At 42.1% G+C, this 15226-nt stretch overlaps 1 protein-coding gene across 1 annotated transcript in view; it reads left to right on the top strand.

The window, feature by feature from the left end:
- Positions 1 to 2286: 2286 nt before the first annotated feature.
- LRCH2 (leucine rich repeats and calponin homology domain containing 2) overlaps positions 2287 to 15226 on the top strand; it is a 35633-nt gene continuing 22693 nt past the window's right edge. The window contains exon 1 of the mRNA XM_030449248.1: positions 2287 to 2654. Coding sequence (XP_030305108.1) covers positions 2384 to 2654 — 271 coding nt within the window. The 5' untranslated portion in view covers positions 2287 to 2383. The remainder of the gene's footprint in view (positions 2655 to 15226) is intronic.

The raw sequence follows: 15226 nt of genomic DNA, 5'->3' as shown, positions 1-15226 counted from the left end.
TGACATGTTATTATTATTATTATTTACATGTACATCTTACCAAGTGAGCTGAACCCCTTTTTCTGACCAGTGTCACAGAGATCAGTTATGCTCTAAATAGAAAGTGGTTGTGTGATGTGGCTTAGAAGATAGCAAAGATGTGTCTCCAAGCTGGCCAAGCCACTAGCTTTGTAAACCAAGAGCAACTACTTAAAACATTCAGTAACATTTAGCTACCGGGGCTGCTCCTGCTACTGCTCTGCCCCTCTCCTGCCAGCCACAGAGCAGCTGAACCTCCCACTCCATGTCTGCAGCCAAAATCATCACCCACACGTAGCCCAACATCAGTCTGCAAGTCTATTCAGCCTCCACCCTCTCTGGCTGGAAACTCGCTTGAGGGCAAAAGCCAGAAGATTTTCCTGCTGTGAATCCAGGGAACAATTAGCTTTTTCAGGGCAAGAGCAGAGGCTCTGGACGAGGCAGACTGATAGGTAGTTATTAATCTGTAAACTTTAATCTCACAGCCAAAGAAAGTAACCACAGCTAAGGTTAAATGAAGCAGACAGCCACAATATTTGCAGGTGATGATGGAAGCTGTTCCTCTACCAAACATACATTCTGCTCATAGGCCTCTTCTGCTGGAAAGCCAATCTATTTGCAGTGAGACACTGAACCAGAAGTCCATCAAATACTGCACCAAAAGATTAAACCCTTCACTCTTCAGTACCTTCTCCCTGATCCTGGTTAATTTGGTTCTATTGAGTATCAGTAGAATATTACAGAGCAGAATATTACAATGCTGTTCTTCTTTTGACTGGTAATAGCTCATTTGTCTCTCACATATTGATGACTGCTGCAACAAGATAGATTAAGACTGGACATTAGGAAAAATTTTCACAGAAAGAGTGGTCAAACACTGAAGGGAGATGGTTGAGTCACCGTCCTTAGATGTGTTTAAGTGTTGTTTAGATGTGGTGTTTAGATGTGTTAGATATGGTTTAGGGTAGAACTTTGTAGAATAGAGATGATGGTTGGATGCAATGATCCCGAGGGTCATTTCCAACCTGAAAGATTCTATGATTCTTCCATACTGTTTATAGAAGGAATTTCCTGAAGATCCCCAAATTAGTTATGATGCACATGTGCAAAAAACTTATCCATTCAAGGACATTTGGGAAGATCAAAGCAGATTCCATTTCTCAAACCCACAATGATTGCATTCAAATGTGGGTCTATGAGCCATTATTAGCATTTCTTAATTATGGCTCCAGAATCCTTTTTGACAGATAAATATGCAGCATGTAACAAGTTATTACATGGTAATAGAGACAGTTATTAATCCATACAGTATTCCAGCAATTGTGTAGCACTTTATTAATATTGGGGAGACCTTGGACATTGCAACTGGCTTCTGATTTATGTTTCAATACACCTCTTTCACATTCTGAGTCAAGACTTAGTTTCCTTGAGGCTCTTGTGAATGTTTCTTAAGCTATTTCAGGGTGACAGCCTTAATATTATTCCTTGTTGTTCTGCTATGGGAGATTCTTCACTGACTTTTTTTTTTTTTTTTCCAATGGCACTAAGAATATCTGCCGAGTAAACTTTCAACACGGAGAAGATGCTCTGATGTATCTGGCTGGCTTGGGTGACTCTTTAACCTGAGGAGCAATCCACGGTCCATGTTTCCACAGATACGGCACTAAACTCGCACGGTGCCAAACAACTCACTGGAGTGAAAACACCCCAGTTTCCATGCCACCGATAGGCGAGGCTGCTCTGCGACCGGGTAGGGATGCTGCTTTACCGGAGCAGTTTCAGTGTCACACGAAGTCGCTTCTGTTTTGCGGGACAGCCCCTGTCCCTGAGAGCTCCTCGCAGCTGCGTTCTCTCCACACGCAATGACCCCGGCCCGGCCGCAGGAGGCTGCAGCTCTGGGTCCCCCGCCAGGCTCCGCTCTCCAGATCTGCGGAACGCCCCGCGCCCGCTTCCGCGGACAGCATGGCGGGAGGTGCCTCCCAGCCCTCGCAGGGTCCCCACACACAGCACGCGTGACAAGAACCGAACCGCCCCAGCCCCTGGAGCGCGCGAACCAACAGGGCTCGGGGTTCCGCATCCCCTTCACCCCTGCCGCTGCCGATTGGTGGGGGTGGTGGCAGGAGAGCAGCGGAGCCACCTCTCTTCGCTTCACACCGCCCCGGATTGGTGCGGCCACCCCGGAGCCGAGCAGCAGCCACTCCTTCGCCGCCGAATGGGAACCCCCCCCCCCGCCTTCATCCCCTTCTCTATCCCGCGGCCCCCACCCCTGCTCCCTGCGGGCGCGGCGGCGCCTGCGCAGTGGCTGCGCGGCGGCAGGGCAGCCCCTGCTGTTGTTATTGTGGGTCTTGGTCTGCGCCGCGTTAAGATGGCGGCTGGGCAGGGGGGCGGCGGCGGCGGTGGCGGCAATGGTGGCAACGGCAACGGAGTGGGGGGATTGGCGATCCCCGCTCACCTCACTCTCTCCTTCTCGGCGGGGCCGCACTGGGGCGCGGCGACTCTGCCGCAGTCGCACACGGTGCGCAGCCTGGACCGGGCCCTGGAGGAGGCGGGCAGCTCGGGCATCCTCTGCCTCAGCGGGAGGAAGCTGCGCGACTTCCCCGGCAGCGGCTACGACCTTAGCGACACCACGCAAGCAGGTTGGGGGGAGAGGGTGCTCCGGCTGTGCGGGGTGGCGGGGACTTCTGCCGAGGTGTCCCGTCTGTGGGGGTGATGCGGGACGGATGGGGGGCCCGGCCGTGAGAGTGAAAGGGGGCGTCCCGGCTGTGTTGGCAGTTGGGGGACGAGCAGTGGGAAGGGGGGACCTGTTGTGGCTGTGGGAGGGGGCGGGGACCCTGCTGCGGTGGCAGTGGAGGGGATGCAACGAAGGGTTCTGTGGTGGCCAATGTGGGCTGCAGGGCCTGAGAGCTGTGGTGGCGGCTGGGGACGATGGCATGGGAGCGGCCTGCTCTGGGGGCATTAGGGGGCTCGGAGGATACAGTGGGGGATATGCTGAGGTAGTAGCTGAGGGAAGCAGTGGGGGCCCCATGATGCGGTGGCAGTGGGAAAGATGTAGTGGGGGTCTGGTCCGGTGGCAATGGGAAGAAGCACTAAGGAGCCTTTGCTGTGGTGGCAGTGAGGGTCTTAGAGTGGGTGTGTGTTGTGGCTGCTGTGCGTGGGGAGGAGTAAGGCTCTCGCTGTGTTAGGGTAATGGGGGATAGTGGGGAGACGACAGCGAGGGCGCTCCCCCCTGCATGCGGTGGGGCGACAGGTGATGGAGGATCTGGGATGTGCATTGGTGGGGTGCTCCCCCTCTGCCTGCATTGTGGGGGCTGCTCCTGCTGTGCGCCCTTACGGCGGACTGTTCCTGCTCAGTGCGTATGTGGTGGCGGAGCTGTGCACCCCACGGGGCCTTTTTCCTGCTGTGTGCTTGCAGAGGCAGAGGTGCTCCTGAGGTGTGCCTGAGAAGGTGGGGAGCAAGGGGCGAGGACACCCCAGCAGCGTGCGCCTGCGCGGAGTGCTGTGTATGTATGCACAAAGGCAGGGCTCTGCGGGGAGAGGGGCTCCCGCAAATCCCCTCCGCGTGTGCAAATGCCTGCACACGGTGGGATGCTGTGCTGAGTGCCAGCGTGCGGTTATTGTGCGGGTTATTGTGCTCCGAGTGTCCCTGTGTGCCTGTGCTGTGCCGGTAGCAGGGCTGCCTGCGGTCCCATAGAAGAGGTTTCAGTATGTGTGTGCCCGGGCAGGAAGGGAAAAGGTTCTGCTTTCTGTGTGCTTGCAAGGGCTGGGGGAGCGGGCAGGCGTTGTATTCTGTGTGTCTGTGTGTCTTAAGGATGAGGACTTGGAATTCGTGTGTGTGCACGGGTACCTGGAAAGGGGTGTGCAAGATGAGGGAAGCTCTTTGGTTCGCGCTCTGGGAAATAAGAGCTCCATGCTGTGGTTGGTGGTTTGTACCTTCAAGGGTGCCGCATCCCTTGCAGTGAAGCTTTAGGACTTTGGGTATGATCGGTCTTTCCGAGCTCAGCAAGATGCTGATGAGAAGTGTGTGTGTGAGGGATGTGTGCGCATCTGGTAGTGTGCATGTCGGAGCTTAATGTATTCACCGTGCTGGTAAATGCTTAGAAATTATGCCTCTGAGCCTGGATTTACCCAGGATTTTTAAGTAAAGTAACGCTGGAGACATTTTTCTGCACAGGTCCTAGAAAACAAAGCTGCATTTTCCATGGAGATTGTGTTATATTATGGCTCATGTCTGATGTACTTCTGGATTTATTTGGTGTTGGAGTATTCAATGACAATGGATCAATTTGAGTAACGTGCTAGAACAAAATATTGAGTGGTTTGGTGTCTTTTGTTTGCAGGTAGCAGTGGCTTCCCAAAATGTTGTTCGAGTGAATTAATTATGTGGGGTTTTTTTGTTTTGGACTTCTCTTTCCCCATGGGATATGAACAGCTGCCTTATTGTTTTGCATGAGATTGCCCATTGTGATACCTTATCCATTGCTGATAGTCCAGTGCTCCTGGTCTATCAAGTATTCATTCTGTTGTTCTTTGTTGTGGGCTGTATTTGTGCAAAGGGTTAAATAATGATTTAGTAATTATTCTGTGATAGATTAGGTTGTATAGGGTGTAGAATTTGTGAAGGACTGATTTTAAAATCCAGTTCTTTTATCCTGTACCAAGCCTGCTTATGATTTGTGGGTTAGTAGCTTTTTTTTTCCCTTTACATGGCATGCATCTCTATGTACAGTGCAGCACAGGAATAGGTGAAAGTGTGTTAGCTATTTCAAGCACAAGATTAAAATAAAAACAGATTCCACAACTTAAAAGCTCTTTTCCCATGTAGTAGCATAAAAATGTATTCAGCAACATAGTCAGTTTTGAGTATAAAGATCCAATTGCTGAAGCATTAAAAAAGAATCATTATTTATAGGCAATCTATTATTTAAAGACTTATTCAGTATCCCAAAGCAGGTGCCTAAGGAGCAATACTTTGTGTTTACTTCAAATTATTAATTGCATTTTAGGTTCTAATTTTTTCTGTTGTTTCATCATGAATCTCAACATACTCGAGCATAAGCTGTCTGCACTGATCTTGCCTTTATATTTTAGGATGCAGTAGAGGCCAGTCACTGCCATCAGGATTGAATTTTCATCGTGAAAGATTGCATGAAAATGTTTAGGGGCAGTTTATGCCATATTACTTGCCATTCTAAAAAACAATAATTAAATGGTTGATGTGGATCTATGCAAATACCATTTCTTAATCCTACTTGCTAGAACCAATTTCTGAGTTGGTCCTGTGAAAAACAAATTTTAGATGTCTTTCAAAATATGCTTGAAGACAAAATATTTGTAGATTTTTTTATTTTGACTAAATCTGTAGAATTTTTTGATAAGGGGGTAAATGGTATTCTGCTGGTGAATCACAGACATCCTTTACAGAGCATACAGCATATCATTAACTGCCTCGGAGGCAATAATCATTTACTTATTGGCATTTTTGTAGCAGTTGTTACTGTTTCCCATTACAGTATGCCCATGAATAAGGTTATAGATTTAGTCTGAGGCATGAGAGACAAGGGATGGGGTAAAAAATCCTTGTTGTGTTTCACTTTTTTTGGTCTATGGCAGTGGCTCTCAGACTTATGGATTGACAGTACCTAATGTAGCTATACATTATTTACATAATTTGTAGCTACAGCTACAAATGCTGTAGCATGTTTTTGGTACCTTCAGTTATATGACAAAAATTATTGCTTGGCTAAAAGCATAATGACCAAATCTGACTCTCTATCTCTGACCTTCTCCTATTTTTAACCGTGCATTGTCTTTGGTCAAAAAAATCTTGTTTTATTATTTCCCTGAATTTGTCTTCTGGCTATTTGAAAAGATCTGGTGCTGCTTTTAAATTAGCTTCTAAAATAATGAAAATTGTAGGTCATGAGATACCAAGAGGTGTATCAAGAAGTATATTGAATATTCCAAACATTTTATTAATGTGTAATTTTGCTTCTCACAGCTTGAGCAACATTAGGCCCCCTGGCAGTTTAGTAATTGTATTTAGTAATTAGTATCACATCGATGTAATCACTGTCTGCTTATTTGAGGAGTTGTGTGTTTTGTTCTGCTTCTTTAAAGATGGTTTACTGTGCTATATTGCCATGCTGAACTAATTCAGTCTATACCATTAGCAATTTTCCCACTTTTTTGTTTTTGTGAACACTTATTAAACATGAATTCAGTAAATATGAGAGGTACCAGACTGACTGCTCAAGGAACAATTTTTTTGCTTTGCATAAATATAGTGATGCCACAAGGCTTACCTGTTTGTGACTTCTTGACAGACTTGATCCTCAATTTTTTCATTTGGAGGGAACCTCCAGGTGATTTTAAGTAGGTGAATGATTACTTGTAAATATATTAACTTTGAAATTTATCCTTTCTCACCCTCTTCTGCCTTCTTATATAGCTGAGAAATAACACCAGTGTATTCCAAATATGATTTCAGGATGAGCCTTCCTGTCATAGTGGATAAGAATTTGGGCACCACAGGCAGAGTTCCCACATTGTGATTCCTGCATCCGTCTGTTAAAGAGAAGGGAGGAGACACACTTGTTTTAAGATCCTACTGCTTGCTGTTACTTGCATGACTTGGATTTTGTTTATTTATTTATTTATTTTACATATTTCTGGCCCTTCAAGGTATTTAGTCATCCTTGTGATTATGGATTAAAAGCAAGAAAATGTCTAGTTTACTACTGAGTGTGAATTGCATGGTAATCTTAATTTGTAATACTCTTCTTCTGCCTTTACAATCTATATTTCTAAACCAATTATATTTTCCTGTCTGAAGTTATTTTTGTTGGTGTTACCAGTGTTTGTTCAGGTGGTGATAGTTCACTGAACAGCACCATCACCTTCAATTTTCAGCTTGGGAATGTGATTTTTATATAAGGTGTATATACTAAATCCATATTATGTTCTAGAAATCAAACACATTGGAAAATAGATGGTTCTTCACTAGTGATGTCTTCAGATTTGAACAAAAAAAGAAACTCTGATTCTGTGGTTTGGGGGGAGGGTGTAGTGTTTATGCCCAGAAATACATCAGATGAGAAATCTGGAAGTGACGCAGTTTATAAGCAAATAACTGGAAATTCCCCACAGTGGTTTCTGAGCCTGTCTGGTGTTTGGGCTAAGGGAAAATCAGTTGTGTATCGTGTCTGATGTTTTCTAGCTGAAGGCCAGTAATAAGGGAACTTGCTAAGGGTATGTGCTATTAGCAGAGAAGTTAGAAAAAGTCTCATTTCTCTGGATTGATGTTAAAACAACTGATTATTAGTTCTGCATAGAAGAATGTTCAGTCTGGAGAGGAGAAGGCTCTGAGGAGACCTTTTTGTAGCCGTCCAGTATCTGAAGGGGGCTACAAGAAAGCTGGGGAGGGATTTTTTAGGATGTCAGGTAGTGATAGGACCAGGGGGAATGGATTCAAACTAGAGGAGGGTAGATTTAGGAAGAAGTTCTTCACCATGAGGTTGGTGAGACACTGGCACAGGTTGTCCAGAGAGGTGGTGGAATCCCCATCCCTGGAAGATTTTAAGGCCAGGATGGATGGGGCTCTGAGAAACTTGATTTAGTGGCAGTTGTCCTTGCCCATGGCAGGGGAGTTGGAACTAGATTATCTTAAAGGTCCCTTCCAACCCTGAAAATTCCAGGATTCTGTAGTATCACTGTCACAGTTTGAACAGGAGGAACTAAAGGAGGGTTCTCCAAGTCTGAGAGGGGTGGAACGCAAAGGGAGGGATCTATTCCCCCCCATTTCCTGCCATGTTCTATAATAAAAGATCAGAAAGTCAGCAGCTGCTCCCTCTTTATGTTATTACCTTTCCCTTGTGTAGTAAAATCTGTATCCAGTTGTTTTCAGTTTCCAACTTAAAGTCTCCAGTCTTTATTCCCCTTTTATGTTCTCTTTGTGTGTGGATGTGGATGGAACAGAGAGGTATTCTGTCCTAGGTTTGTAGGACAAATTGCTAAGCCATGATAATTGCTAATAATCTAATCTTGAAAAAAAAAATCAATTTTATGGCCTTATCTGAAATACTGAACTGTCAAGAAATATTCAGTGTGTACTTTTTAAACTTTTTGTATTCTTCATCCATCAAAAATACATTTGCCATTATGTTGACTGGTTTTGTGCCTTGGAATGTTAGTAAGCTTTAACCCTGAAGATATTTCTGCTTTTAATCCAAATAACTTTTTGTGATACTTATTTCTGCTTTGTTACTAATTACCTGAGGGGGTAAATGTACTTAGGTCACTAATTGTACTGCAAAACCTTGTGCAGTAAGAAAAACAGACTGGATATCCCTGCAAAAGTATATATTCATATTACTGGCAAGGCTGGCATCTTATGCAGAAACAGGCCTATAGCAAAAAGATAACTGAAATCAAAACTGAGGGCTTGAATTCCACAGAAAATACAAAGATACTTGCTACTCACTGGATATTTGGTTTTTTTGTGATGAAAGTTCTATACCAGTGTGAAGAGAATTCTGAATTATCTGCTTGTCTGTGGCTGTTCAGCAGCCTGAATTTCATAATTCTTCCAGCAAATCTGAGGTTTCATTTTAGTTGAATAGAAAAAAAAAAGTCTTATTCTCTGTTACAGAACTAAAATATTTTATTGCTTGGCAGAGGTGATTACCACTGATGTGTTCCCACATGTCCAGGTGTCATTTATTAAAAAAAGCTGTTGTAGTTACAAGGCTTGAAGGAACTTTCATCTCAAGCCTGTTCCTAGGATGCTGACCAGCAGATAAAACTGCACAATGAGCAAATCCCTGACCATCTGTTTATTAGAATAAACATCCACTTCAATTTGTCAATATACCTCTTTTTCAACAGGTTGAACCAGTATGTAGTGGACAAGAACTTGAGATAGATCTAGACTAATCTAGAACTAAACAGTTTATAGAAGTGTTCATTTTAAATTATTACATGCAATAATGGGTTCTATTACATATTTACATTTAAGCTACAGCCATTCTTAAATGGTGCTGTGAGGTCTGGGATGAGTAGGACAGAGTGAAGAGGGAAGCATCAGCAAGTAACGATAAATGCAGAAGTTGCTACAGCAGTGTCCTGCCTCAGAACATGCTGTGGTTGCTGTACCCAATCACTCTGTGCTCATGAACTCCTAGTACACCCATTTTCTTAAGGTTTTTTTCTACTTCACTTTTACTTCACTGTTTCCCAGTGTCTTCCAGCAGTTTAGCTTAATTTAAAAATGTTTCTACTTACTTTATCCAGTCAAGCATTTTTTATTCCAAAAGATAAGTCATCTAGTAAATAGTAGTCTATAGTTGACATTACAGATCATAGAGACAACAGTAAGAAGCTTTATTTGGGAGTTTTGCCTGCAGTTTAGGTAATCCTTAATAAACACAGGCTGTGGTTCATTTATGAGTGCTGACTACTTTCTCTATTATTACTTTTCTGTGAGACAAAAGAATTTTAAACAAAAATTTGGAAGTAAAAAATTCCAAGTAAATAAAGAAAATAAACTGATGTAATTAAACCAATAAATAATGGCCAGTGTAAGTGGGAGGAAGATGTCCTGTGCTGTAATGCACAAGCTTAATTATTAGTCTTGCTGACGTGTAAGGAAAACACATTTCACTCTTTCTGGCAGGAGGCTGTTTTCAGAATTGTAGTCTAGACTGAATAGTAAGGTGTGCTGTTGTTTAGGGAAACAAGTAAGCTTCCTGTGGGATTTGCTGCTTACCATTTCAAACTACAAAAGGTTTGTGGTGCCAAGATGCCTTCAGAAGTGGAGAGAAAGATAATCCTTGAGATGTAGTAGTGTCCTTTTGACTGGCTGATTGGTTTGCCAGTTTACCCCTTCATATGCCAGATGTTTCCCTCCTCTTGGTGTTCTTTATTTTTTTGTTTTAATCATGCCACCCTAAACCAACTGAACACATACATTCAAGAGTTTGAGCAGTGTACCCTCTTTTTTTGAAATGCCTGGTCCTCACTGTGTTGAGCATTTTAATGGTGGTGATTATAGGGTTGAATGCTTATGGGTAGGAATCAGGGGGAACACCAACAGGGCAGATATCATGGTAGGGGGCTGTTAGAGATCACCCAGACAGGGTGAGGAAGTTGGTGAAGTCTTCTATAAGCAGCTGGGTAAGGTTTTGGTTTCGCTTCCCCTTGTTCTTGTGGGAGACTTCAACTATCAGATGTCTGCTGGAAATATAATACTGCAGACAGGAAGTAGTCCTGGAGATTCTTGGAGTGTGTGTAAGATCACTTCCTAACACAGCTGGTGACTGAGCCAACTAGGGAAAGCTCACTGCTACATCTGCTGTTTGTGAGCAGAGAGGGTCTAGTGTGAGATGGAAAGGTTGGTGTTCATCTTGGACAAAATGACCTGCATTGGTGTGCAGCAGGTCAGCACCAGCACGCCCTGGAGTCCTCCTACCTTTAAATCAGAGCATGTGGTACATTATAAACAAGAATTGCTTGAACTGGGCTGCCAAATGAGACTTATTCTGTAGGGATGTATCCAGCATAGACTGTGAGACTTGATTCTATGAGGATGGACTGGAATAGTGGGTTCCTCATGGCTACCTTGATTTCAAAGGATCTCAGTCCCTCCTCCTCACCAGCAGTAGAAATCTGTGAGAGACAACTGTTGATTACAGGAATATTTTGTGTGAAAGAACTGTAGTTCAATTTGATAGGACACTTTTTAATTAGAGTATATTATTTAAAAAGGATTTTTTTCTTTAGCAGTGCTGTTTAGTTTCAAAAGCCAAGAATTCAGAACTTGTAAAATACAGTCTCTGGTTGCCCATATGACATTCCCTGTGTGTTTGATGAGAAATTGGTGTGACATGGTCATGTAGTTTCTTCATTTGTCACTTTAACCACACAGACTATGTAACTGAAATAAGTGACATGGGTAACTGTAGAGAAGGTATTTCCTAGCTCTTAAGGTGTTGAATTTAGAATTTAAATACTGCTTTCTAGTATCTCTGTAATATCTCTGACAAAGATAGAAACTGTTCTGTGCTCTTTCAAGCACCCAGTTAAAAAAAATAAAAATAAAAAATGCTCATAGCCAGTTACAGTCTTGAATATTTTTCTTCCTTTTAACCATCTCAAAGAAGAAACAAGCAGAGGATTATGAAACTCAGAAACAAAGTGAACAGATGGCTAGCTCCTCTTTAATATGGAGCAGCCCTGTCCTAAAATATTTGATGCCGTATTGCCATGAGAAACATGATCACTCACCTTAGCACAGTCTACTGACTGTTTCACACAGGTATTGCATGTGTTAGAAGAGAGAATAAATGATTGAACATGCTGTTAAGACACATAAAGTAATTAGTATTCCTGGAAGGTATTTTAATCTTTCTAGCTGTTAAAACAGTGGTCACATAAGTGGCAAGGCAACTCTTCCTTTGAACTTCTGAACTTGCTCAGAAGCCCTGAATTTCTCATCCATGCCTGTTGCAACTTTGTGACTGCATAAAAGCAGAAAGAGCAAACAAGTTTCTTCCAAACATCATATTAAGAAATAAGCTTTTTGGTGTTCCTGCTCAGAACGATTTGCTTTAGAAACTGCAGTTAGTATTTTCATATTTAAATAAACTTAAATGATGTTACCAGAACTTCATTTTCACTGCATGGTTAATATTGCATTAGTTCATGACTAAATAAAAAAAAAAAATTGAAGGAAAAGTCTTTACACACACTTCGCATATTCAGCAATGTTACATGCTCAGCTAGTTCTACTTCTGTGTTTCCAGTGTTGCTTGTTGTTGATCTTGGGTAGAATTTTGTAAGGATTTGACTTTCACGTACTTCCCTAGCTTTAATGTATTGTATTTAATTAGTTATTCACTAGTGAATATGCTGACATTTCAAAACGAAGATCCAACCAGCCATACTACTCAGTTCTTGTTTTTGTGAAAAAGGCAACTCAAGTCAAAGGCCCCAAACAGTACTAAGAACAGAAAACAGAAAGTTTATTTCATTGCTTATCCAATCTTGATACTGGATGCAGTTCCTTGTCTCAAAGATAGATGCAGTACAACATATGCAAAGAGTATATGCACATGCATGGGAATTTTTCAGTATAAGAGGAAATTATACAGAGTATGTTTCATCAGCCTTGACAAGGCAAATGAGGACACAATCTGTTTTCATCATTTTGAGTAAAAAATATGGAGCTGCAAAGGAAGTTGCAAAGTAACAAGTTAAAAATAATATTAGCTGTTAATTAATTAGCCCTCTCCCCCTCTCCCCTCTCCCCTCTCCCCTCTCCCCTCTCCCCTCTCCCCTCTCCCCTCTCCCCTCTCCCCTCTCCCCTCTCCCCTCTCCCCTCTCCCCTCTCCCCTCTCCCCTCTCCCCTCTCCCCCCTCCCCTCTCCCCTCTCCCCTCTCCCCTCTTTTTTTTTTTTTTTTTTTTTTTTTTTTTTTTTTTTTTTTTTTGCAGTTTAGTTTTCCCCTTCTTGAATATGTTACTCACAGTGCCACATCCAACTTCTCTAATCTCAGCTTTGGCCAGAGGCAGGGCCTGAACTGGAGCAGGGGAGCTTCCAGCAGCTTCTCTCAGGAGAACCCCCCTGCCACCCAAATGCTACCAAAGCATTGCTGTACTAACAAAAACTACTAAGTAAATAGTAAGAATTCTGATATTAGTTATTTAATTGAGGCTTTTTTTTTTTCTTTTTCAAAGCAAATTTTAAAAACATATCTATGTTTAACAAGTCATGCATTGAATCACTATGTTCCATTAATCAAAGGGTGGCTACAAAGAAGGTGGAGACTCACTTTTTACAAGGACTCTCATGGAAAAGAGTGATGGGTACAGGTTGGGAAGTGATGGGTACTCATGGGAAGAATCTGATTAAGCTCAAGAGGAAAATATTTCACAGTGGGAACAATCAGCCATTGGAATAATCTCCCCCACGGGAGCAGTGAGTTCCCTAACATTAAACACTTGTAAGACTCAAGTTTGGCAGGGTGCTGGGCCATCCATCTTGTCTAGACCATGCTTTTGCCATGAAGGGTTGGACCACATGATCAGTGAAGTCCCTTCCAAACTGGTATTCTATAAAACTGTTTTTAATATGAAGAAGTGAACATGCAAGTAGGATGGGTAGAGTTGGAGAGAAATGCTGGAGTTTCTACAGGACATCCCTTTTGGCATGTTTATCAAGCGTAGAAGTGCCTCCTGAGGTTCTTCAAATCAGGATGAATAAGTAGTTTCAGAAGCCTGGTTATGGTTTAAGTTGTAATGGAAAGTGCTAGGTACCTCATGTAAGGGACCTGTGATCAGAGTCTATGAGAAAAACACCTCTTGAATAGCCTTTCTTCCTCTCACCAAACCTGGTTTTCAGCTGCTGACTTATACTTGGGGTTGGTTTTTTTTTTTTGCCATACCAGATAACAGCATCAGAGCAAGGTGTTTAAAACACACTGTAGTGTGTATGGCCTCTCCTCATAAAATCAATGAGAATTCATGCTCATAGGAACTTAATGTGTTAGACTTCTATAGTCTGACTTAGATTTTTGTTTATTGGCTTGTTGTTTTTAAGACAAATTTCTCTATATTTTATGATATAAGGTTAATCTTAAATACTTTTCAGCTTAGATTTAACTAAACCCTGTCTTTAAAACAATTCATCATATGGTATTGGGTGTGGAATTTTGCCAGCACTAGAGTTCTGCAGAGAATTCTTTCATTTGAATGCCTGCATTTTTCTATGTTTTAAAAATAGGTGTGGAAAAAAGAAGACCTCATTATTGTGAAAAGTTTGTCAAGCTAAGCTGAATTTTTTTTAATAAGCTTTCTAATTTTAGGTGGGATGTTTATCTTTAGTTTACTTTATATCATTTTGCATTCAGTTCAGTAAGAATATCAGTCCTGCAACCTCAATCCTTTGCATTCTGCATCTTGCAGCTAAAAGTTTGCAGAGTTCAGCATCAGCAGTGGATGCCCTGATCTAAAGGAAGGCTCTGTGATACTTCAGCTGGAAAATGTTTCTTGGACATAAAATGATGGAGTGACAGTCAGTTAGGTCACACATTTCACATATTCCAAATTTCAGGAAGCAAAGTTGAAGCTCCTGTCAAAAATAATGCTACTGGAAGCTGAAGTTTCATTTTACTAGTCCATTTTATTTTTTTATTTTTTATACTAGTCCATTTTATTAAACTGATGGGGCATCTGCCACTTGAGGTTGCATCCATTCAGCGTGTGAGTCTTCACTCCCTCTAACTTTCTGTTGTCTGTGCACTTGCTGAGGGCAAATTCTATCCTATTTTCTAGGCTGTTGATGAAAATATAATATTGGCTCCAGTGTTGGCCCTGAGAAATGCTGCTCGTGGCTTGTTTGCCTGTTATACTTCAGGCTGTTGAACGCTCTTCTTTGAGCCTGACTGTGACTTAAAGCCACTTTTCCAGCTACTAATGCAGAACAAGCTGCTTGTTTATTCCAATGATATTGTGACTAGAACTAAGCAGAAGCACAGTTATGTCATGCAAGTGTTTAGTTTTTAACACTACAGCATGAAATAGCAGGGGATCTGTCTTGCTGCTTTGTTGAGAGACAGTTCTGTGTTTTCAGACCACATCCGTTTGAAGTATCTTAGGTTGGGAAACAGAGATACTTTCAAAATGTAGACAGCTGTCCTCATGTAAATATCTCTCTTCCAAGATCATTTCATGGACTTTTTGTGGCACAGGTTTTGGTAGTTAACTGAAAATTTCCAGGATTCTTTGGTCACGTTCCACTTGAAAATTTGGGTCTTTTTTTTAAAGATTTCATATAGTCAGACTTGGGATGTGTCTTCAGAGTGCACTGGTTTTTCCATCTTCTGCATGAAAATTTGCATGATGTAGTCATGCACTATCAAATTCTATTTCAAGTTTCCATTGTCAATACCTCCTCTTTATGCTTAGAGATTAGGCTGGATTGCATCCTTATTTTGTAGCATTGTTTTTTGTGCCTTAACCATTTTAGCTAATTTATAAATGTGCAACTGGAAAATGTCTCAGTCACTGGGCTTGCAATAAAGAATATTTTACATGAGAATTGTAGGTCTTCAGCAAAATAAATATGTAAGAGGTTTTTGCAAACTTGGCCTTAGCGTTGCAGATATTTTGTGCAATAAAATTATATTTTAATGTAGCTGTCAAACAGGAAAAGTAA

Source organism: Calypte anna, chromosome 4, assembly GCF_003957555.1.
Source record: "Calypte anna isolate BGI_N300 chromosome 4, bCalAnn1_v1.p, whole genome shotgun sequence".
Taxonomy (NCBI): Eukaryota; Metazoa; Chordata; class Aves; order Apodiformes; family Trochilidae; genus Calypte; species Calypte anna.
This window is presented reverse-complemented; position numbering and strand designations above follow the sequence as displayed.